The 26387-nt window shown below is 32.9% G+C and overlaps 1 protein-coding gene across 1 annotated transcript; it reads left to right on the top strand.

The window, feature by feature from the left end:
* Positions 1 to 5: 5 nt before the first annotated feature.
* Positions 6 to 26387, top strand: LOC132758975 (uncharacterized; the record flags this gene model as incomplete). Its single annotated transcript, XM_060750692.1, is given in 4 exon segments — positions 6 to 421; positions 20071 to 21773; positions 25009 to 25245; positions 26280 to 26387. Coding segments are annotated over 4 exon segments (2267 nt in total), but the record flags the coding sequence as incomplete, so codon positions are not given.

Genomic DNA, 26387 nt, shown 5'->3' with positions numbered 1-26387 from the left:
AATGAAAACAAAGTCATTTCAATTTGTGATAATGTTTATTTTTAGTTCATTACGAAATAAAACCTAGTCTAAATATATTGATATGTTTACCTTTTGCTCTATTGCAAATTATTGCTTCTTTTCCAAGTGTGACGACTGATAATTTGAGACCAGAATTCTAATTTAGAAACAATTGGCCTTGTGAGGAAAAAAAAAATCAGTTATGGCGGCAGCTTCAAGATATGTCCAAAAGTATACTAGAAAGCCAAATACTCAGGTGAAAGATGAATTTTTTATCAGTACAGATGATGTTAATCAAATAAATCAATTTAAGGACAAGATCGAAAAAATGCATCAAATCGAGATAAGTTTTGAAAACAAAACCGAGGAAGGACAATGGTTGATACTGGAAGGTGAACCTGTTGATAGGAGAAATGCAAAGGTATGATTTAGTTATGCAAGGTTTATAATTAGACTGGTTTTTTTATTTGTGTTTTTATAAATGTCAATACGATCTAAGATGAACAGCATTTATTATTGGGAATGACAGACTATTCTCCCCTAGACTAAAGCAGTAGCTAGCCGTACAAGCCAGTACTTCTAGCCAAAAGTTCGGGTCTCACTAAAAAGCGTCCCGAAGGATTTTAGCGTCCCGAAGCGTCCTGAAGCGTCCCGAAGCATTATTGTTAATTTAAACAGCCAGAAGGGTTATATTTATTGTAAATGAGCTGTATTATTATGTACTGAGGTATTTATGGTAGAAAAAAATATTCTTACTTATCATTTTTTCTATTTATATAAAAAAACTTAACATACCTTCGACTCCAGTTCACTTGCTCAAAAACCACCGTATACCGACAAAGCGTCCGGAAGGTTTAATGTTTATCTAAACCAAAATTATTTTGAAATACTTCGTAATTTGAGTTAATGAAATAGTTATGTAAGTAAAAATAGCGAGAAAAAATGTTTTCCATACATAAAATTATCTTTATAGCGCCCGAAATCGTACATCTATCCACGCATAGTTCAAGTCGCGTACTGACTAACATAGCGTCCCGAAACGTATTCATGGTTTTTATTTTTATCTTAGCAAAGATAAATCGTAATTAAGTTCTTTTATGATATGTGTAAGTGACATTAAAAAGGAAATAAACATTTCATCCACAAAATATTATTTTACAGCGCGAAAACTGACGTTTCCCATGTTGCGCTAACAAAGCGTCCCGAAGAATTTAGCGTCCCGAAATGTCATGAAGCGTCCTGAAGCATTATTGTTAATTTAAACAGTCAGAAGGGTTATATTTATTGTAAATAATGTATATTATTATGTATTGAGGTTTTTGTGGTAGAAAAAAATAATCTTACTTATCATTTTTTTTCTATTTATATAAAAAAAACCTAATATACCTTCGACTCCAGTTCACTTGCTCAAAAACCACCGTATACCGACAAAGCGTCCGGAAGGTTTAATGTTTATCGAAACCAAAATTGTTTTGAAATACTTCGTAATTTTAGTTAATGAAATAGTTATGTAAGTAAAAAGAATAAGAAAAATGTTTTCCATACATAAAATTATCTTTATGGCGCCCGAAATCGTACGTCTATCCACGCATGTTTCAAGTTGCAAACTGACTAACATAGCGTCCCGAAACGTATTCATGGTTTTTATTTTTATCTAAGCAAAGATAAATCGTTATTAAGTTCTTTACGATATGTGTAAGTGACATAAAGAAGGAAATAAACATTTCATCCACAAAATATTATTATATAGCGCGAAAACTGACGTTTCCCATGTTGCGTTAACAAAGCGTCCCGAAGAAATTTAGCGTCCCGAAATGTCATGAAGCGTCCCGAAGCACTAATTTTAATTTAAACAGTCAGAAGGGTTATATTTATTGTAAATAATGTATATTATTATGTATTGAGGTATTTGTGGTAGAAAAAAATAATCTTTATTATCATTTTTTTTCTATTTATATAAAAAACTAACATACCTTCGACTCCAGTTCACTTGCTCAAAAACCACCGTATACCGACAAAGCGTCCGGAAGGTTTAATGTTTATCTAAACCAAAATTATTTTGAAATACATCGTAATTTTAGTTAATGAAATAGTAATATAAGTAACAATAGCGAGAAAAAAATGTTTTCCATACATAAAATTATCTTTATAGCGCCCGAAAATCGTACATCTATCCACGCATAGTTCAAGTGAAGTCCCTTTAAGGAAATTCTGACTATCTTCATTATCTCCGGTGTCATGCATTGTATATCACCTTGCTTATCTTCTCCTTGGAAGTAGATGCTAATCTGTTCATCGGGGTGATATCTGATTCTTTAACACATTTTTTTGAATTGCCCAATAGTGCCTTTTTTCCACATTCAGCTTTTTATCGTCGTGTATTTTAATGATTTTTTTATTTAACGATTAGCGTCTGCTTCTTAGCTTTAACGATATAAGCATGCATATAGTATATATTATGGTGGCATATTTCTACCACCAGATAACCTGATAATTAACTAGTTAATTAAGAGGTTAACTAGTTACGTAACTAGTTAACCTCTTAATTAACTAGTTAATTATCAGGTTAACTAGTTACGTAACTAGTTAATTTTTTCAATAAAGAAAAGATCATAACGGGAAAAAAATGCATGTTAGTGCCTGCAAACTGCCATCCCTTATTGTCAGCTTAATATTAAGAGGTTAACTAGTTACGTATCTAGTTAACCTGATAATTAACTAGTTAATTAATAGGTTAACTAGTTAAATAAATACTTAACTAGTTAACCTCTTAATTAACTTGTTAATTATCAGGTTAACTAGTTACGAAAATACCTAACTAGTTAACCTAATACTTAACTAGTTAATTATCAGGTTAACTAGTTACGTAACTAGTTAACTTCTTAATTAACTAGTTATTTATCAGGTTAACTAGTTAGGTATTTGCGTAACTAGTTAACCTCTTAACTAACTAGTTATTTATCAGGTTAACTAGTTACGTTTTTATGTAACTAGTTAACATCTTAATTAACTAGTTAATTATCAGGTTAACTAGTTACGAAAATACCTAACTAGTTAACCTAATACTTAACTAGTTAATTATCAGGTTAACTAGTTACGTAACTAGTTAACCTGATAAATAACTAGTTAGTTAAGAGGTTAACTAGTTACGTAAAAACGTAACTAGTTAACCTCTTAATTAACTAGTTATTTATCAGGTTAACTAGTTAGGTATTTGCGTAACTAGTTAACCTCTTAACTAACTAGTTATTTATCAGGTTAACTAGTTACGTTTTTATGTAACTAGTTAACCTCTTAATTAACTAGTTATTTATCAGGTTAACTAGTTAGGTATTTGCGTAACTAGTTAACCTGATAATTAACTAGATAATCAAGAGGTTAACTAGTTACGTAACTAATTAACCTCTTAATTTTAAGATGATGATATAGTAAAAGGATGGCAGTTGCAGGCACTAACATGCATTTATTTCCCGTTATGATCTTTTCTTTATTGAAAAAATTAACTAGTTACGTAACTAGTTAACCTCTTAATTAACTAGTTAATTATCAGGTTAACTAGTTACGTAACTAGTTAACCTCTTAATTAACTAGTTTGTTATCAGGTTATCTGGTGGCAGAAATATGCCACCATAATATATAGCAGTAATTACGTAAGTCTCTTTATTCGTTGAATTGTTACTAAAGTCTTTTATAACTCAACATATGAGTGGCAATGTACTTTTTAAATCATGTTATATGTGTTCTATGTATATTGTTGTATATTGTTGGGAACCATTAAAAGGGTAATTCTGCATATTATCCGAAAACGAAAGTGTCAACAACTAGATAAGAGCCGCGCCATGACAAAACCAACATAATGGGTTTGCGACCAGCATGGATCCAGACCAGCCTGCGCATCCACACACATGCTGTGCGCTATCAGATTCTCTACTTGTTATAGGGTTTGTAAGCGAACAGCATGGATCCTGATCTGACTGCGCGGATGCCCAGGCTGGTCTGGACCCATGCTGGTCGCAAACGCATTACGTTGGTTTTGTCGTGACGCGACTCATATAGTTTAATTCTAACATCGTGATAGCTCAGGTGGTAAATCAACGTCACTGTTTACTTTAAATGATTTGAACAAATAGGTTCGAAACCTACGCACGGCTTGTTATTTATGATGTTGTTGTTAATGTGTTTCTCCCTTTTTATTTACTGTGTCTTTTGTTTGAAAACATTGTCAAATCTATGAATGACATTCCAATAATACATTTCACATCATTCTAGGAATGACATTCTTTATAGTTGTAGATAACTGTTATGCACGACTTTCACGTGCAAATTTAAATGTCGAACTATACATACATACGCATGCATGCATACATACGCATGCATGCATCACATCATTCTAGGAATGACATTCTTTATAGTTGTAGATGTTGTTGTCATGCAATGCTTGCATATATATGTATATATATATATGTTTATGTTGTTTATATGCTATAAACATTGTATAATGTTTCAGGCAATAAAATTTGAAATTGGAAAAAAAAAATATTTTATATTCTAATGTATATAATTGAACGAATTAACAAGAGACTATCTAAGGAGTAGGTATGCTATTTTTCACACTTACGGCTGTATACAAATCGTGATTGATATATAATTACTTCAGGCACTATTTATGCAGGTAGGTGTTTACATTGTGTTAACAGTTTACTTCATTCAAACATTAAAATATGACATTTTCAGGTCAGTTTAGATATTTATAAACTACTATAGATAGTTATTGCGTACTGATTACAGTCTGTCTTACAATGGCTAAAGTCGTACTAATTGGTGACAGTTATATCAAACGTCTTCACTATCACTGTGCCGAAGATCCACGTGCATTGGTGTTTTAAAGGCGGTCTAAGAACCGACCATATGGACCATGCCCTATATTCTCGTCTGCTGCGCCGAAACGCAGATGTTGTAGTTCTGAATGTAGGCGGTAATGACATAACAGCTACATCATTCCCGAACGAAATCGTCAGTAGAATCCAAATTCTTGTGGATAATTTAAAGGCATCTGGGGTTAAAAAAGTTTATATTTGTGAAATTTTGACCAGAGGCGAATTTTCTAAAGCACCGGGTTTGACTAAAGAGCGCTTCGGAAATCAAATAAAATACATTAATAAAAGGCTGGCGAAAAAAATCAAAGAATATTTAATTCGATTCAATGATATTAAATACTGTAAGGACTACCACACAGACAAGGTCCATCTTAACACAAACGGGCACAAAAAAATTCAGGGCCAGATTAACAAACGCGTGCTGTGTAAAACAGATACGTGAATGGCTGAAAACTGTCCTTTTAAGGACAACAAAAGGCCCTTTTAAGGGCCACACACATGTCTCGAAAGAAATTACCTCAGTTGTCAATATCAATCAATCGGAATATAACCTTACCGATGAATTTCCGTTTTTCTATCAGTGCATCATACATTCAGTAATGAATATATACAGAAACAGAAGAAATGTATATTTCCTTGTATTAATTCAAAATATCGTAATTACCTGTTTATAATACTTATTGTAATACTTACCAATACTTACATACTATTTCAGGTATTCACAATTTCACGATTTTGCCCGTGTAATATACACTATTTTTACATATCTACTGTGATATAGAGTCTGAAAAAAAAGTTTTAAAAATTATCAGACGATTTTGAAATTTTTACATTTTCTAGTGTTAAGATATCACAGAAAACAACAAAATATGTACTGTTATTATACACAAAAATGTCTAAAAACTATTATATAACTTATTCACAGTTAACGAACGAATGTCCTGATATACAATGCAATAAACTAGGAAAGGCAGTTATCTGGACTCTACAGTAATGCGTACACAACGGGGGGTGGATGGGGTGCGGTATCCATAGCGATTGCGGTTAAATTCCTCTATCGATAGATTACAATCTTTCACTCCGTTTACGGCTTAAAAAAAATTAGAAATACTATAATTAAAATTTAGACAATTAAAACAAATCATAATGATAATAGTCTTGTTAGGTGGGATGTCATGTATATAATTTATTAACTTGACAAAATGATATTAGGATTGCAATGAAATGAACACACTAATCAACATAAGGAACGAGACAATGAATCACAAATCAATAATTATAGATTAATAAGAACAGTGCTCGTGCACCTAAATGTATAATTACCTACAGTACATACAAACCGGAAAAAAAATGACACTGCCAGCCCGTGCATTCCATAAAATATTTATAAATACAAACATTAAAATTTTGCTTTTACATACATGTACATAAGTGTTATAGAAATATATTACCTTCTTATGGATAATACATAATGTCATGATCGTTACAATTTAGAAAAAACATTGATTTCAATAAGTTACCATTTATTTCAAATACTATCAGGGTTTTTTTCAGGACGTTTTGTTAGCACGACATGGCTAACGTGAACCGATTAATATTATCCATAAAACAAATGTTACTTGATAATGATTGTATTCGGCTATATACAATTTATTACAATATCAAACTTTTTTTGGATTACAATAACATCTTCCGGACGCTTCCTAATTTTAGGAATATGAGAGTGTGTCATCAACTGCGCACGTCCATGTCTACTTTAATCTTCTGGATATCAAATAATATTTGATAGAGAAGAACTGTCTTCCTGAATAATATCATCTAGAAAAAAAAAAAAAAACAATATTTAAATGGAAAGTGATTTCTTTTAATTATATCGATGTTTAAAGTGAAACTGCTTTGGGACGCTAAATTTGTTCGGGACGCTTTGTTAGCGCAACATGGGAAACGTCAGTTTTTGTGCTGTATAATGATATTTTGTGGATGAAAAGTTTATTTCCTTCTTTATGTCACTTACACATATCATAAAAGAACTTAATTACAATTTATCTTTGCTTAGATAAAAATAAAAACCATGAATACGTTTCGGGACGCTATGTTAGTCAGTTAGCAACTTGAACTATGCGTGGATAGACGTACGATTTCGGGCGCTATAAAGATAATATAATTTTATGTATGGGAAACATTTTTCTCGCTATTGTTACTTACATTACTATTTCATTAACTAAAATTACGAAGTATTTCAAAATAATTTTGGTTTCGATAAACATTAAACCTTCCGGACGCTTTGTCGGTATACGGTGGTTTTTGAGCAAGTGAACTGGAGTCGAAGGTATGTTAGTTTTTTTTTATATAAATAGAAAAAATGATAAGTAAGATTATTTTTTTCTACCACAAATACCTCAATACATAATAATATACATTATTTACAATAAATATAACCATTCTGACTGTTTAAATTAACAATAATGCTTCGGGACGCTTCATGACATTTCGGGACGCTAAATTCTTCGGGACGCTTTGTTAGCGCAACATGGGAAACGTCAGTTTTCGCGCTGTAAAATAATATTTTGTGGATGAAATGTTTATTTCCTTTTTAATGTCACTTACACATATCATATAAGAACTTAATTACGATTTATCTTTGCTTAGATAAAAATAAAAACCATGAATACGTTTCGGGACGCTATGTTAGTCAGTTAGCAACTTGAACTATGCGTGGATAGACGTACGATTTCGGGCACTATAAAGATAATTTTATGTATGGAAAACATTTTTCTTATTATTTTTACTTACATAACTATTTCATTAACTAAAATTACGAAGTATTTCAAAATAATTTTGGTTTCGATAAACATTAAACCTTCCGGACGCTTTGTCGGTATACGGTGGTTTTTGAGCAAGTGAACTGGAGTCGAAGGTATGTTAGTTTTTTTTTATATAAATAGAAAAAATGATAAGTAAGATTATTTTTTTCTACCACAAATACCTCAATACATAATAATATACATTATTTACAATAAATATAACCATTCTGACTGTTTAAATTAACAATAATGCTTCGGGACGCTTCATGACATTTCGGGACGCTAAATTCTTCGGGACGCTTTGTTAGCGCAACATGGGAAACGTCAGTTTTCGCGCTGTAAAATAATATTTTGTGGATGAAATGTTTATTTCCTTTTTAATGTCACTTACACATATCATAAAGAACTTAATTACGATTTATCTTTGCTTAGATAAAAATAAAAACCATGAATACGTTTCGGGACGCTATGTTAGTCAGTTAGCAACTTGAACTATGCGTGGATAGACGTACGATTTCGGGCGCTATAAAGATAATTTTATGTATGGAAAACATTTTTCTTATTATTTTTTCCTACATAACTATTTCATTAACTAAAATTACGAAGTATTTCAAAATAATTTTGGTTTCGATAAACATTAAACCTTCCGGACGCTTTATCGGTATACGGTGGTTTTTGAGAAAGTGAACTGGAGTCGAAGGTATATTAGTTTTTTTTATATAAATAGAAAAAAATATAAGTAAGATTATTTTTTTCTACCACAAATACCTCAATACATAATAATATACATTATTTACAATAAATATAACCCTTCTGACTGTTTAAATTAACAATAATGCTTCAGGACGCTTCGGGACGCTAAATTTCCTCGGGACGCTTTTTAGTGAGACCGAAAAGTTCTAGCCATAGGCACCACGAGTCACGTATGTCTAGCCTATACACACTGTTGAGGCTAGCTGTACAGCATTTTTTTCAATAATGAATAAATGCATTGATGAAGTCAGTTACTGGCACGTCTATAACATTTTCACAAAGAATGAACATACAGTACATGTATATATTTTTTGTAAATAATTCTGCAGATAATGTTCGGCCATTTATAATTATATTATGACAAGATAAATTGGATAAATCCATTACAAATAAATTCATCTTTGATTAAAGAGGTTTTGTGAGCCAATGGCTATAATTATTAGAAATTTATACTTTGTCATAATCTAACTACCATTGGAAAATGACCCACAGACATTATTGTCAATTTACACTTATTCTCATAAGAATTGTGAAATCAATGTCGTCGTATATTTTTGGCATAACCTTTGTAAAGATTCATGTTTATTTGAACGGTTTCGTACAATACGAATTATGACTAAACTTTTTTTCCATAAATTACTCAAGCCAGACGGAAATTACATAAATGATGCCACAGTATATACAATAAATGTAATGTTTGAGACTGTCGCTATTTGGATTATCATGATTCAGCAATTATTCATTAAATGCCGATGATGATTTTGTCCAGTTTTATTGTTCATATATATTCCTGTATGTCAGCTTTTTTAGCTCTAAATCTGTACAAACCGTTTTAATGGTAAATATGATACATGCAGCAGTTTAATAATTGTCGCCGAAACTTGCAGGCTACCGTAATGTCCGCGACCCGTATTTTACTAACGATATGCTAGTGAAAATATTTGCTTAATTTGAGTTATTTTTATAGATTAAGGATCAAAAATCAAAAGTATTTTCAATTCAACTTACCTTTCTTTTAGCAAACATAGCATTTTAAATTTTGCTGGGATATATGATAACCACTGCATAGTGATGACTTAAGAATGTAATGTCCGCTACCTAAATCTGTTTATTTTCTGAAAACTTTGTACGTATTTAATTAATTAAGTTATCAAACAAACAAACAGACGGAGTAATTACAATATATATCTAAAGAATTTTCTCTAAAAATCTTTGTCCATGTATCTATAAATATAAATGTCTGTAATGTTCGAGATTGTAATGTTCAATACGATAATTATAAAACATCAGTTAAGTACTCTCAATATCCAATTAATCCTCATGTGAATATGTCATTTTGCGTGTGACGCAATCAAAGTGACATCATCAATGTTTTGTATCTCGCTGGAGTGCACTGGAAGCCACGCTTTTATTCGGAAAAGAAAAAAAAAACTTTGGAATCTGGTGAGTAATTTTAAAGTTTTTAAAAAATACTTAGTTTTGTCTAATATATGTTTTGAATTTAGTTTTATTAAAAAAGAGAAATTTAACGGATGGATTTATATCTGAAATCATATAAGTTTTGATATATGTCTTTAAAAAAAAATGAAGGTAATGTTCGCTACATTTGGTATCGAACATTACAGAATTTTACCGTTTGCAAACTTTGATATATTTTCTTGTTTAACGTATTTCTGCCAATTGTCATTGTACGGAAAATACATATTAATATGTTGTCCTCTAAAGTTTAGCAAATATTGATTATTTTGATACTATTAAATAGATTTTTAGATGATTTTCTCATATATAGAATATGCAAAATATCTAGATGATGAATCCAAACATTAATTCGTATTAACACCAAAAAATGATATAATAATTTCAATAATTTCAATTGAAAATAGTATTAGATACATTGAAAAATATTTGCTTCGAAGATAATTAATGTTAACTTTAATATTATTTACAATGTTGCATATCGGACATTACGCTGTTAGGTATCGAACATTACCCTACAAAGTATCGATCATTACACCATTTATTGTATTGTTTTCTCTTTTTTTTTAGGTAACTATGGTGAAATCAAGATCTGAAATTTGTAAAGACTACCGCAGACGTTTAAAAGAAAAAAACAATGATGGATACTTACGAAAAGAACGTGCAAGGAGACGGAAAAATTATACACCATCAGACATGTTAACAAATGCTGAGAGGGTTGAAAGGTGCCGCAAAACACGTGAAGCAGTCAAAAGATGTCGCGATAGAAGAAAGCAGGCAATCGTACAAGCAAACAGATCCCCAGGTTACGACACGTTGGATTCAAGTGGTTATGAAAGTGTGAATGACAATCATAATCTTGTAGTAGCTATGAACTTTCCTAATAGAGCATTTGGTCCCAGAAAACGAATGAAAAAGGAACTTACAAGGGCAAATAAAACCATTCAAGAATTAAAAAGAAATAATATTGACCTTGCTAGAAAGTTGAAAACAGAACAGCGCAGAAGACAACGGTTAGTTAAACGACTAAATGGCTCTCCAAGAACACCAAAAAGCAAATCTGAAAATGTCATGAATACAGCTGGTTTAACAGAAATACAGAAGAACACAGTAAGACGAGAAATCCTTTTTGGTAATATTTTGGTAATATTGTAGGTGAGCAATTACGTAACAAAAAAGAAAGTCACAGTAAGTCTACGATGAAGGGGCTACACATGGCTGTAGCTGGCCAGATAATAAGGAAATACAGAGCTCACTCTATATTTTGTAAGAAGACTGGATTAAACATTAATACAATGTCAAAATACATGGGCAGGACAACAGAAAAAGAAAAAGCAAAACCCACTAGAAAGTACGAGAGACTTATTATTGAATTTCTAGAGCGCGATGACAATAGCAGAATTCAACCTGGCAAGGCCGATACAGTGAAAAGGGTGGTGAAGTGAGACAAACCAGGGTTTTAACCGATTATCTCCAGAATTTGCACTAAAAATTCTTGGCAGAAAATCCTAATTGTTTCGTTTCATTTGCTACATTTTGCAGAGTCAGGCCGAAAAATATTCAATTATCTGCGTTTATATCCCGTAGTAGTTGCTTATGCACTAAGCATCAAAATATGGCGCTGACAGCCAAGACACTAAAGAAGGAAGGATTGTCTGTATCTATCAACCCAGATGTTTTTGTTAAGTCGGAATTAGATCGAACAACTATCTCTAACAATCTAAAAGATACTATTAAAGTCCCCCAATGGAAACGTGTTGAGGTAGAGGACAGGGGTAAAAAGAAAATGGTTATGAGGGTAATTGACAATGAGATGAGAAAAGATGAGTTTTTGAATTATTTAGAGAGTCAGAAACAAGAATTTGCAGAGCATGTAAGCCGTGTGAAAACACAGTACGCACAAATAAGACTCCTCAAACAAACTCTGCCTGAAAATCACGTAATCATTCATATGGATTTTGCGGAGAATTATGCTTGTAGGAGTTCTGAAGAGATACAGTCAGCGTATTTTAACCAAACGGGCGTTACACTACATCCTGTGGTAATATATTACACGGAAAACAATATTTTGTGTCACAAAAGTATAGTGATGGTATCTGACACGACAATGCACAATGCTCACACAGTCCTCGCATTCCTTGATGTTATAATTAAAGAGGTGAAAAGCTTTGTTCCCAAAGTACAGGTGTGTCATTATTGGACTGATAGTCCAACGTCACAGTATAGGAATAAAATTAATTTTCGATACTGTGGCAAATCATTCTCATCTTTATGGCTGCTCCGCTCGTTGGAACTACTTTCGAGTCCGGGCACGGGAAAGGCCCGTGCGACGGGTTAGGGGGAACCGTTAAAAGAATGGCCGATACTGCCATAAAAACAAGCAAAGTAGTTATACAAGACGCACTTGATTTTTTCAAATGGGCCAACGAGAAATCATCGTTTGTAAATGTAAGTTTTAAATATGTCCCTGATACGGACATAACAATAAAAATTAGTAGTCTTGAGGGATCTCAATCTCTTCTTCGGCCTGTAAAGGGTACGATGAAACTCCACACTGTTGTTGGAACTGGTAATTCAAATATTTTTTGTGAGACAAGTTGCTACTGTGTACGGTGTTTGACAGATGAAATGTGCGACACATGGCGAAAAGAGACAACTAGGAAACTATCAAATGCAGTTGAAAGTAAGGAACCTACAGAAATTGATCAAACACAGCACTCAGAGGTCAAGAAAAATACAGCGGTGGAGGTGAAAAAAGGACAATATGTTGCTGCAGTATATGATTCAAAATGGTATATTGGTGTCGTCACTGATGTCGATGAAGCTGAAAAAGATGTTGAAATTTCTTTCATGGAAAAGAAAAAACAATTTTATCAATGGCCACAAAAAGAAGATAAAATATGGATTGACGAGAAATCAATACTTGGTATTGTTGACAAGCCAACCGAAACAGGAAAATCAAAAAGAATGTATAAACTTACAGATGTCGAATTTACCAGGTGTACGAATCTTTTTTCGGCTTACTCTTCTCCACATTCATGACACTTATAAGTTATATGTAATGTCCGATACTTAGAATCGTGACAAGATATTGTGAAAGAACATACCAGAGATTGTTATGTTATTCAAATCAGTTTCACTTGATAAAGAAACATATCGAAGATGGAAAGTTTGAATCTTAAAGGAAGGTTTACTTGAAAATCATTAAGACTGACTGAAATTGTAATGTTCGATACTTTCTTTATATGAATCTATAAACCATGTATTATTATTTTGCATTCAATAATTGTAATAAGTATGCCAATCTGGCGCAATATTTCTTGTAAATATGATAAATGGCTTGTTGATTTGTACTTTTTTATCAATATAAGCTATATGAAATGCATTTGTACCATACATTTTTACACTGATTTGTTAAATTTCCTTCAATTTATTAAATGTTGTGGTAAATCAAACAACAATGAACACAAATAATGACTTTGAATACAGTAAATAACTTGTTAAATAAAAATAACAATAGAGTTTCAAAATTGCAAGCAGGATTTATATTTATTAAACCAACAATTTGAATAAAAAAGTGTAATGTTCGAGACAATTCAGGTGCTTACAAAAATGTTCTGTCGTTTTCTATGTTTAGTTATGTTGTTGGCATGTTACATTTGTATGTTACTATCACTTCATTTGAATACATTTTGAGCATACCATATTGCTGCATAAATGTAATCATAAATAATAAATAAAGTTAAAGTTGATGTTTTTTAATAAAAGTTATCTTTCTAAAGCTGCGTTTTGTTACTACAATTTTAGATTATTTTGAAAACAGATTCCTTACGGTTTACCAGTAATAATTTGATTATTTCATGAAAAGTAATGACCAATATTGAAAATTAAGTTTTAAAAAATGAATATGGTTATATTTTTCTTGAAAGTCTCAACGTTTTATGTAATATGCTGGAAGTAGCGTACATTACGTAGTGAAAAAAAATACAAATAGGGTCGAGTGTTTCGGAAGTCCGTGGATAAAAAATTTGCATTTCATGTTCAAACCATTTTACATACGTATTGTTTAATGTTTCAACTGTTTAAAATCGCTGAAAATTGAATGAATAAAAAAGATTTACTTTGTTCATTTTTATTGCTCCAATTTCACAATTCTTATGAGAATCGGTGTTAAGTAAGTGATTGACACGATAGCGTTCTTATGCATTTGTGAAAAACAGGTGCACTGCATCTTTTAATGCAAACAACCAGCAGTGATTTCTTTCTCTGTATTTTACAGCCGAATTAAGACTGTTTCCCCTAGCCCAAAATAGGCATATTTTCCCCTAAAAATGCTAATATTTTCACCTAAATTTTTTTTGCTCTTCATTACCAGAACCATGACTTAACCCATTACCTCATATATAGACAAACTTTTAGGTGTCCATGTTGATCATACACTGAACTGGAAAACACAAGTCAAAATGACACTGAATAAATGCAATTCATTACTATACCTTCTTTTGAGAATAAAACAATTTCTAAATGTTCATGTAAGGAAAATTTTCTTTAATGCATACATTCTTCCCCACTTAGACTATTGTTGCACTATTTGGGGAAATTGCAGTAAAGAAATCTTAAATGACCTGTATAAATTTCAAAAACGGGCAGCACGAATAATATTGGACAAAGATTTTGATGCACCCACTGATGATTTATTTTCTGAATTAAATTGGATTAAATTTTCTGAAAGAGTAAATTATAAAAAAGCTATTTTAGTGTACAAGTCCCTTAACAATCTTCTCCCTGATTATATGCAAAATCTTTTTACTTACACTGAAAAAACACATTTAAGATCATATCAACAAAAACAACTTCAAATCCCAAAACCTAGACTTGAGTTCTGCAGAAAATCTTTATCATACTCAGGGTCAAAACTTTGGAATTCTCCTCCCTTAGATATCAGAAACTCCACAAATTTACAATCGTTTAAAAATAATTATCTTAAATGGTGGTTCTCTGGTGGGAATAAAACACATCAAGTTGTATTATAAAATGATAAATGTATATCTGAATTGCAATTATTATATTCTTATATAATGTTTTTTCCCTAGATTTCTATTTACATGTTTCTTAACTATATTGTATTTGTAATTTTGTTGTTGTATATCATACCTTTTGTTTGTAAATGTTTATATTATGTACATTGTATATTTGATAGAGGCTCATAGGGAAGACTGGGCATGCCCAACTATGTTGCCTCTTTAAATAAAGTCTTTATTATTATTATTATTATTATTATTATTATATATGCGAAACAACGCACTTTCGACCCCCCCCCCTTTTAGGCCTGAAATAGTGAAAAAATGTCCTATTTGGGCCCCAAACACATGTTTTCTTTTGAGCAATGTTGCTGGAAAAAAGTGAGCACTTTTTCGGCGTTGCCCCCCATCCAGAAGATACATCAGGGGGTCGCCAAGAAAATTTTGGACTTGTGAGAGGCTTAAAATGACCCCAGGTCGATCATAAAGTAACGTGTAACCAAAGCTGAAAAGCCTTTGACTCTACATTGTATCTCAATCCCTTGAGAAGTTGCAGCACTTTGATATAAATTTTGATGAAAAAAATCGAGGCAAAATAGTGATTTTTGGCAATTTTGAGATGTCCCCTCGTTGCCATGGTAACAGGAAATTTAAGACTGAGCATGTTGTTACAAAGGCAATGGTCCAGTCAACATTTGTGCCAAGTTTGATTAGTATTCAAGCATTTTTCATAGTTTCATAGCAGTTTGAACTTGTAAGAGGAGGCTTTTCAGTGAAAATGGCCATTTTTCACAATATGCTCATGGGGGAAAGGGTTAACAGCATCTGACTTAGCTAGAAGACAGAAAGCTATCCCTATTGATAGCCTCTGCTATGTACCATGCATGTTAAATTCAATTGATATTAATTTTTTTCATAAAACTGTAAAATGTGTGGGTAAATTCCATTTTAAGTTGTTAAAATAAACAGACAAGCCACACAAACACAAACATTCAGTAATTAAATTTTATTGCATACGTTTCGGCTATATGCCTTCATCAGTGCAAAACATAATAAAATTACCGGAAGCGACGTCATAACGGAACACGCGTTAAACGCGCGAAAAACGTTATGGCGTTTAGCGGCAAAACTATGATAACATGCAGAAACAAATATTTATACTATAAAAATAAAGCTGGTACATGAATTAAAATAGATCAACAGTGATACAGATGTCTATTAGACAGTGTTAATACTATTATCTTATATTATCTTATTTTTATTTTAAGTTGTTGGAATTTAATTTCAGGTTTTCCCCCTTTTCTGATTTATCGCCCTATATTTTCCGTTCAGAAAGCCACAGGTTGTTTTGAAAATTGGAAAAAAATCACTGACCAGCTTGAAATTTTCAATGCCTGCTAAAAGGATTTGGGGTGACATTTTTATTACAAATGCATTACATCTATACTGTCAATTGATTTAATAATGTTTCAATTAATTTCTCTCCGTATTTTCTCACAGACTATGCTTATTAAAGTCTGTGTTTTTCAGGAAAAAAAACTTCTGATTATCAAACGCTAAAAATTAATATACCTACTGTAATTGATATTCAATAAAATCTTCTTTTAGAAGCACAGGTTTGCATTTTTGTGCCCCCCCTGTAGGGGGGGGGGGGTGGCATTTAGATTTACCCTTGTCCGTCCATCCGTTCGTCAGTTCCCTTTTTGTGTCACACGTAGCTCAAAAAGTAATTAACTTAGAGTCATGAAACCTTACAGAAATGTTGGTCAGCTGCTCAGCATGTGAATTTCTGCACCTGGGTATTTTCATGTGGATATATTTAATACTTTTAGAGTTATTGCCATTGACTTAGTAAAAATTTCCAATTTTCAACTTGTGTCGCACGTAACTCAAAAAATATTTGTGCTAGAGTCATGAAACCTTACAAGAATGTTGCTCAGCATGTGTAGTTGTGTAACTAGGTATTTTTGTGTGGATATTTTTAGTATGTTTTGGGTTATTGCCCTTGAGTTAGTAAACATTTCCAATTTCAACTTGTGTCGCATGTAACTCAAAAAATATTTGACCTAGAGTCATGAAACTTTACAGGAATGTTGATCAGCATGTGAAGTTGTGCACCTGGGTATTTTTGTGTGGCTATATTTAGTATTTTTAGAGTTATTGCCCTTGAATTAGAAACAAATTCCAATTTTCAACTTATGTCGCACGTAACTAAAAAAGTATTTGACCTAGAGTCATGAAACCTTACAGGCATGTTGCTCAGCATGTGTAGTTGTGCACCTGGGTATTTTATGTGGATATATTTAGTATTTTTAGAGTTATTGCCCTTGACTTAGTAAAAATTTACAATATTTAACTTGTATTGCACATAACTCAAATAGTTTATGACCTGTAGGCCTAAAAGTTTACAAGAATGTAATTATTTAATTATGTTGGTCAGCATGTGAACTTATGCATCTTGGGGTTTTCTTGTGGATTTATTCAGTATTTGTAGTATTTGCACTTTACTTAAAAAAAGATTTTTAGTTTTCAACTTGGGCACATGTAGCCAAAAAAAAATTTAGCTATAATGGATTTGCTTTGTCGCGTCCGTCAGTCGGTCCGTCCGTCTCCATTTTCGTGTCCCCTCTATAAATCCTATACCAATCGAAGGATTTTCTTCAAACTTGGCTCAAATGTTCACCTCAACAAGGGCATGTGCAGAACCCATATTGCCCATGTGTCAGCTCAAGGTCAAGGTCACAATTGAAGGTCAAATATCAAACAATCAAATATTAGACAGTAGGTCGTGTCCGCTCTGTAACTCCTACACTAATTGAAAGATTTTCTTCAAACTTGGCTCAAATGTTCACCTCAACAAGGGGATGTGCAGAACCCATGTTGCCCATGTGTCAGGTCAAGGTCACAATTGAAGGTCAAATATCAAACAATGAAATATTAGACAGTATGTCGTGTCCGCTCTGTAACTCCTATACTAATTGAAAGATTTTCTTCAAACTTGGCTCAAATGTTCACCTCAACAAGGGGATGTGCAGAACCCATGTTGCCCATGTGTCAGCTCAAGGTCAAGGTCACAATTGAAGGTCAAATAACAAACAATCAAATATTAGACAGTATGTCGTGTCCGCTCTGTAAGTCTTACACTAATTGAAATATTTTCTTCAAACTTGGCTCAAATGTTCATCCAACAAGGGGATGTGCAGAACCCATGTTGCCCATGTGTCACTTCAAGGTCAAGGTCACAATTTAAGGTCAAATATCCAACAATCAAATATTAAACAGTATGTCGTGTCCGCTCTGTAACTCTTACACTAATTGAAGGATTTTCTTCAAACTTGGCTCAAATGTTCACCTCAACAAGGGGATGTGCAGAACCCATGTTGCCCATGTGTTAGCTCAAGGTCAAGGTCACAATTGAAGGTCAAATAAAAAACAATGAAATATTAGACAGTATGTCGTGTCCGCTCTGTAAGTCCTACACTAATTGAAAGATTTTCTTCAATCTTGGCTCAAATGTTCACCTCAACAAGGTTTTGTGCAGAACCCATGTTACCCTTTTGCCGGCTTAAGGTCAAGGTCACACTTGAAGGTCAAAAATTGACTTAGAAAATGTTCTTAAATTTTAACATGTATTTGAATATTTCTGAAACTAGAAAAGGTATTTGCTTGAAACTTAAAATGTATATGAAGTGTCACAATTAAGATATATGCAGGTCAAGTTTCATAACTCTGTATTGCATTTTAACAAAGTTATTCCCGTTTTTAAGTCTTCAAATTTACATTAACCAAATATTAGACAATAATTGTCTTGTCCGCTCTATAAATCCTATACTAATGGAAGAATTTTCTTCAAACTTTACTCAAATGTTCACCTCAATAAGGTTATGTGCAGTATCCATGTTTATTTGTGCCGACTAAAGCTCAAGGTCACACTTGAAGGTCAAAAATTGACTTAGAAAATGTTCTTAAATTTTAAATGTACTAGAATATTTCTGAAAGTAGCACAGGTTTTTGCTTGAAACTTAAAAGATATATGAGGTGTCACAAATAAGATATGCAGGTCAAGTTCAATAACTCTGTATTGCATTTTGACAAAGTTATGCCCCTTTTTAAGTCTTTAGATTTACATACAATCAATACTATACAATATGTTATGTCCGCTCTGTAAATTCTATACTAATGGAAGGATTTTCTTCAAACTTTACTCAAATGTTCACCCCAACAGGGCTATGTGCAGAACCCATTTTACCCTTGTACCAGCTTAAGGTCAAGGCCACACTTGAAGGTCAAAAATAGACTTAGAAAATGTCTAGTACATTGGGAAAATGAAAGGTTATTTGTAACTGTTTCGAACATGATTTGACAATATATATTTATACTAATACCTGTACAATTAGTCTTTTTTTCACCAGAGATAATTTCTTTTTATGCATATGTATTTGTGCCACTAAAGTTATTCTCTTAACCACCTTTCCAAGTCGTCTTCTGTCAAGGACATTGGTGGGGGTATTAATAGCATTCAGCGATAGTTCTAGTTCATCATTGTTTTAGGTTATTTCTTTTAAAAGTGCTGCACGGCTAGCATCAACAGTGTATAGTTATAGGCTAGTCGTATGTGGCTCACATACAGCTAGAACTTTTGGCTAGCAATACAGACCCAAACAGCTAGCCACTCCTTAAAATGTTTAAATTGATGTTTTTATCTTTCAAGAAAATAGAAAAATCTTGTCCGGCTTTCACAGGTCAAAGTGTAGAGGGGATTTCAATGAAACTTCACAAAAGAGATTAATACCATCCCTAGTTGTGCATATCGCTGTTTGTTGTTTATATGGGGTTTTTGTAATAAAGGCCAAGATGATTAAGATATGGGCTAGTGAATTTTTTTTTCAATCACATTTAAAAATAATAAGATGTTAATTGTCTCTTAAGTTACTTTTTATTAATAATTTCAATATCCATAATCATAATTATGATCTTTACTATGTTTAAAGGACTTAAAAACCCAAGCAGAGTCATGGAAACATTTAAATTTTAAGTATCTGAGACACATGTAAGTTATTCTGAGACACATGTAACCAGTTTTGTAATTAATTAATGTAAGATAATTTCATCTTAAAGCTATTATCCACTTTTTTTCAGAGCTACATCACTGCAATGTGTAATCCATTAGAGAAGAAGCAAGTCCAGTTTGCCAAGTCCTCATGCTCCGAGTTAACTGACCCAACAACTTTAGAATACATAGAAAAAACTACCAATGCTTTTATAAGACCATTGAAGAAAATTGCTCAGTTTGAAATTTCAGGGACAGAATTAGCAGTTACTCTTGCATTGTCACAGATTGAAGAATTAGCAGGGACAGCATTGGTTGGTAAAGATCAATGTAATGTTGAAGATGATGATCATGATGAACATGATGGTATGATAATGATCTCCCCTAATACCCATAATGCATCATCCAGACTTTCAACAGTATTAGAGAGAGCACTTTCAGCCAATAGCGACGGTATTTGCTCGGCTGAGGATTATCGTAAAGTTCCACAAGCTGTAAAACGAGTACTTGTTAATTGTCTACAAGATGATGATCAAGATGATATTGATGATGAATTACTTTTTGCAGATGGCACGAAGGAAAGTGGTGATACTGATAATTTTAAACGTTCTAACATAATGATGTTTTATGAAGGTGATGAGAAACCAATAGAAGTTGATGAGAAAACTACAGTACAAACATCACCTGGTATATCAACAATAGCTGAAAAAGTGACAGAATTAACTGTGTCAAATCCAAATGCTACCACACTTTTAACAAAGCAACAAGAGTACTTACGTAGTTTTGGTATGTCAGTAGGATTTAAAGAGGCAGAAGTAGATAAAGCTTTATGCTTCGTTCATGAAAAGACCAGGCCATCTGATTTTCTTGATATGTTAAATTCACTTCAAACACAGGAAGAGAACCAGGAAGAGAATGACAGTGATGATGATGTCATTATTCTAGAAACAGAAACTGTAAATCTTGTTACTGATGAAAGAATTGTGGTTGATGAAACTCTAAATGTTAAAGATAAAGGGAAGATATCTAATGAAAGCAATACAAATGATATTAGAAGACTTCCTAAAGCACCTGGTCAAACCTCCTTACCAGATGGGTATAAGGAACGATTGTTTCAGGATTTCTTTACTGAAGATGAAAATTGCTCTGTTGATGAACTTAAGAAGAGGAATGCTGAACGACAAAAGTTGTTGCGACAAAATTTTGAAAGTCAACAAAAAAATGATGCTAATAATGAAACTACACAAGAACAAACTGGTAAAAAACAAAATAAAAGAGGAAAAAATAGAGGAAAGAAAAAGAAGCAGCAGCAGCAGCAGCAACAGCAACAATGTGTTGAAAATAAACAAGAAAGGGAAGGCATGCATGATAAACAATTCCGCTTAGACACTAATGAAAATGATAAAGCATCTAAGAATGATGATCAGACTTGTGTTTTAAGGGTGTGGAGTAAAGATCAGGGATCAACAAGTGCCAGTGTTGGGCAATCAGCTGATGAACCATTTCAGACAACACCAAAACGTAAAGGCAGAAATACCCAACAGCAGCAGCAGCAGCCTCAACTAATCTCGGGAAATAACAATAATGTAAGACAGAGATCTCCAAACCCTGGTTTTCAAAAAGGGACACAGTGGGTAGAGCCTGTAGGCAGAGGTAAAAAGCCGATGCAGATTGTGACACCAGTAAATACAACAGAAGGAGATTTCAACAAGATGGCCGGACAAGCTCAAGGTGGTCCAGTTGAGGAGGACTTAAGATATATTGTCATTGATGGGTCGAATGTTGCAATGACGTAAGTGATATTATTTTTTGTCTAATGAAATTTTCAGAGTTTCCGGACTTTAAATGGAATTAAGTGTACATAGTACTACTACTACATACTGAATTGGCATACCTTTTTATTCCATATATGGTACTTGAGTCTAATAATCCTCTGTGCAGCTGTGCAGGCTGGTCTGGATCCATGCTGGTCGCTAACCCATTATGTTGGTTTTGTCGTGACGCGGCTCAAATGTTGTTGATGTGTAAAAACAATGAAATCATATATTTTTTGGGGGAAAAAAACAATATTTGATGATAATCTTTTTTGTAAAAATTATGTTAATTTCCTTTAAATTGCACAAGAATGATTTTTTATGCCCCCACAATGTGGGAGCATATAGCGTTGCACTTGTCCGTCCGAGTCCGTCCGTCCGAGCAAACATTTGATATTTATGAGCTTCATTCCGTAGTTAAATAAAGAACAAAAACTCATAAAATTCAAATTAAGAGCTATTTTTAGCTCACCTGTCACAAAGTGACAGGGTGAGCTTTTGTGATCGCTTTTCGTCCGTCGTCCGTCCGTCGTCCGTAAACTTTTACTTTAAATGACATCTCCTCATAAACCACTAAGCCAATTTCATCCAAACTTCACAGGAATGTTCCTTTGGTGGTCACCTTTAAAAATTGTTCAAAGAATTTAATTCCATGCAGAACTCTGGTTGCCATGGCAACCGAAAGAAAAAACTTAAAAAATCTTCTTTTAAAGAACCCAAAGAGCTAGAGCTAAGATATTTAGCATGAAACATGTTCTAATGAGTGTCTACCAAGTTTGTTCAAATAAAAGCCCTGGGGTCAAAATTGGCCCCGCCCCAGGGGGTCATTGATTTTCCTTATATATGCATATAGTAAAAACTTAAAAAATCTTCTTTTAAAGAACTCAAAGAGCTAGAGCTAAGATATTTAGCATCAAACATGTTCTAATAGGTGTCTACCAAGTTTGTTCAAATAAAAGCCCTGGGGTCAAAATTGGCCCTGCCCCGGGGGTCATTGATTTTCCTTATATGTGTAAAGCAAAAACTTAAAAAATCTTCTTTGAAAAAACCCAAATAGCTAGAGTTTAGATATTAAGCATGAAACATCTTCTAGTGAGTGTCTACAAAGTTTGTTCAAATAAAAGCCCTGGGGTCAAAATTGGCCCCGCCCCGGGGGTCATTGATTTTCCTTATATGTGTATAGCAAAAACTTAAAATCTTCTTTGAAAAAACCCAAATAGCTAGAGTTTAGATATTAAGCATGAAACATCTTCTAGTAAGTGTCTACAAAGTTTGTTCAAATAAAAGCCCTGGGGTCAAAACTGGCCCCGCCCCAGGGGTGTCATTGTTTTTAACTATATGTGTATAGTAAAAACTTAAAAAAAATCTTCTTTTAAAAAGCCCAATGAGCTAGAGCTTAGATGTTTAGCATGAAACATCTTCTTATGGGTGTCTACCAAGTTTGTTCAAATAAAAGCCCTGGGGTCAAAATTGGCCCCGCCCCAGGGGGTCATTGATTTTCCCTATATGCATATAGTAAAAACTTAAAAAATCTTCTTTTAAAGAACTCAAAGAGCTAGAGCTAAGATATTTAGCATCAAACATGTTCTAATAGGTGTCTACCAAGTTTGTTCAAATAAAAGCCCTGGGTTTAAAATTGGCCCCGCCCCGGGGGTCATTGATTTTCCTTATATGTGTATAGCAAAAACTTAAAAAATCTTCTTTGAAAAAAACCAAATAGCTAGAGTTTAGATATTAAGCATGAAACATCTTCTAGTGAGTGTCTACAAAGTTTGTTGAAATAAAAGCCCTGGGGTCAAAATTGGCCCCACCCCGGGGGCCATTGATTTTCCTTATATGTGTATAGCAAAAACTTAAAATCTTCTTTGAAAAAACCCAAATAGCTAGAGTTTAGATCTTAAGCATGAACCATCTTCTAGTAAGTGTCTACAAAGTTTGTTCAAATAAAAGCCCTGGGGTCAAAACTGGCCCCGCCCCAGGGGTGTCATTGTTTTTAACTATATGTGTATAGTAAAAACTTAAAAAAATCTTCTTTTAAAAAGCCCAATGAGCTAGAGCTTAGATGTTTAGCATGAAACATCTTCTTATGAGTGGGGGGGGGGGGGGGGGCTATATACAGTCGAGCTACCTCAGGGCCATCATGGCCCTCTTGTTTTGTTTTTATGAGCTAATTTTGCTTATGGACTTTGGTCCAGGTGTAGTTTATGAGCTGATTTGCCTCTTAAATATCAAAAGTTGGTACGTTCGTCCGTACGTCTGTCCGTACATCCCGAAATCTTGTGAACGCAACTCCTCTTAAACCAGATGGCAGATTTTGCTTTAACTTCCAGGGATGAACAACCTTAATGTGTAGATGGTAGTAAAGGAAGGAATTTTTGCTGCGACCAAATTTAACAGAATTATGGCCCTTTGTTGATTTTTTCACTATATACTACGTAGAAATTTTGTGAATGCAACTCCTCTTAAACCGGATGACAGATTTTGCTTAAACTTCTAGGGATGAACAACCTTAATGTGTAGATGGTAGTTAAGGGAGGAATTTTTGCTGCGACCAAATTTAACAGAATTATGGCCCTTTGTTGATTTTTTCACTATATACTATGTAGAAATTTTGTGAACGCAACTCCTCTTAAACCGTATGGCAGATTTTGCTTAAACTTCCAGGGATGAACAACCTTAATGTGTAGATGGTAGTAAAGGAAGGAATTTTTGCTTCAACCAAATTTAACAGAATTATGGCCCTTTGTTGATTTTTTCACTATATACTATGTAGAAATTTTGTGAACGCAACTCCTCTTAAACCGTATGGCAGATTTTGCTTAAACTTCCAGGGATGAACAACCTTAATGTGTAGATGGTAGTAAAGGAAGGAATTTTTGCTTCGACCAAATTTAACAGAATTATGGCCCTTTGTTGATTTTTAGTTTTCAACTTGTGGCAGTCATGTAGTCCAAAAAATATTTGAGTCATAAGATTGACAGAACAGTGGCGTGTGGGGGCATCTGTGTCCTATGGACACATTTCTAGTTTTTTATATTTATACGTCAACTTTAGAAAATCTGAGAAAAAGTCTTTAAAATTTTCCCATTTATATGGATTGCGATAGGGAATCAGGCAATTGGAAGGGGAACCGCTGCGTTGTCTGTGATAAAGCTCTTGTTGTTATTTTTTGACAATCTTGTATTGACAATACATTGTATTTTTTCTTTACAGCCATGGCAATGGAAAACATTTCTCATGTAAAGGTATAAAGATTTGTGTGGATTATTTCCGTCAAAGGGGACATAAAAATATAACAGTTTTTGTTCCTCAATGGAGGCAGTACCAACCGAGTGATACCAACATGATTCTAGATCAGAACATTCTATATGAACTAAAACAAGAAGATATATTAGTGTTTACACCTTCTCGTAAAATTGGCAGGAAACTTGTGGTTGCCTATGATGACAGGCAAGTATAGTGTTTACTTAATGAATTACATACATTTTCATACTAGGTTATTGTAATGTTTTTTGCCAGCATATCATTTAAGTACTGTAAACAGTTCATCAGATATGTCACAGTGATTTAGCTATCAGTCGGCAATTATGGAAGACGGACAAAACCCCACCAGTTTAAACAATTATTTATGTAGAAAACATGTCAACAATAAAGGTTTAAAATTTAGCACTCTATTATCAGATAATTTGTCCACATACTGGTACATATACCCACACCATTTTTTTTATTAAACTAGCCCTTAATCTTACATAAAAACATGTATTTGATTTTCTAAAGTTACATTTTATTAAAGATATTCTTCAATTATTATTTGAATGCTATCTTTCACAGCTTTTTTTCTGTTTAACTTTAAAATTTAATATTATCATCTATCATATTACTATCTAAATTGATAATCATTCTTACTTTTATTTTTTTCAAGAAATAGAAATTTGGATAGATTATTGATTTTTAAGTTATGTCAAAACATCTTCAATCAGAAACATGATACTTACACTGAAACTGCATGTGAAGTTAGATTAGTTATAATAAAAAAAAACATGTGATTTGATACCATTTTATGTTTATTTTATAGAGAGAATATTGAATGATTGTAGGGTTCAATACTGAATTCATTGAACAAGCAAAGTAAAATTATTTTATCCAATGAGTTCAATAAATTCAGTAATGAAGCTACACGAATATAATACAATTTATTCTATTAATTACATATATCCAAAATAAGAACTATTTATGGTAAAAATGAACACTTCTTCATTGACATCCCAATAGTATAATGCTACGAGTCAGAACAACTTTACAGCACTTTTGAATATTTTGTATAACACATTTATGATATAAATTTGCAAAATTTTTAAAAAATCGAATATGCTCTTCCATTTAAATAAAGCAAAAATGCAACTGATACATTTACTAAGTTTGTCAGTATTTTGTATTATTATTGTAAAAAGTCATAACTATTGTTGTTTTACTGTTTATTATAGGTTTGTTTTAGAGCTAGCTGAGGCTGAAGATGGTATTATAGTGTCTAATGACCAGTATAGAGATCTCATGTATGAAAAGGCTGCATGGAGAAAGTTAATTGAAGAAAG

This window comes from Ruditapes philippinarum, unplaced genomic scaffold (assembly GCF_026571515.1).
Source record: "Ruditapes philippinarum isolate M1 unplaced genomic scaffold, ASM2657151v2 ctg5131_1_1_1_1, whole genome shotgun sequence".
Classification (NCBI taxonomy): domain Eukaryota; kingdom Metazoa; phylum Mollusca; class Bivalvia; order Venerida; family Veneridae; genus Ruditapes; species Ruditapes philippinarum.
This window is presented reverse-complemented; position numbering and strand designations above follow the sequence as displayed.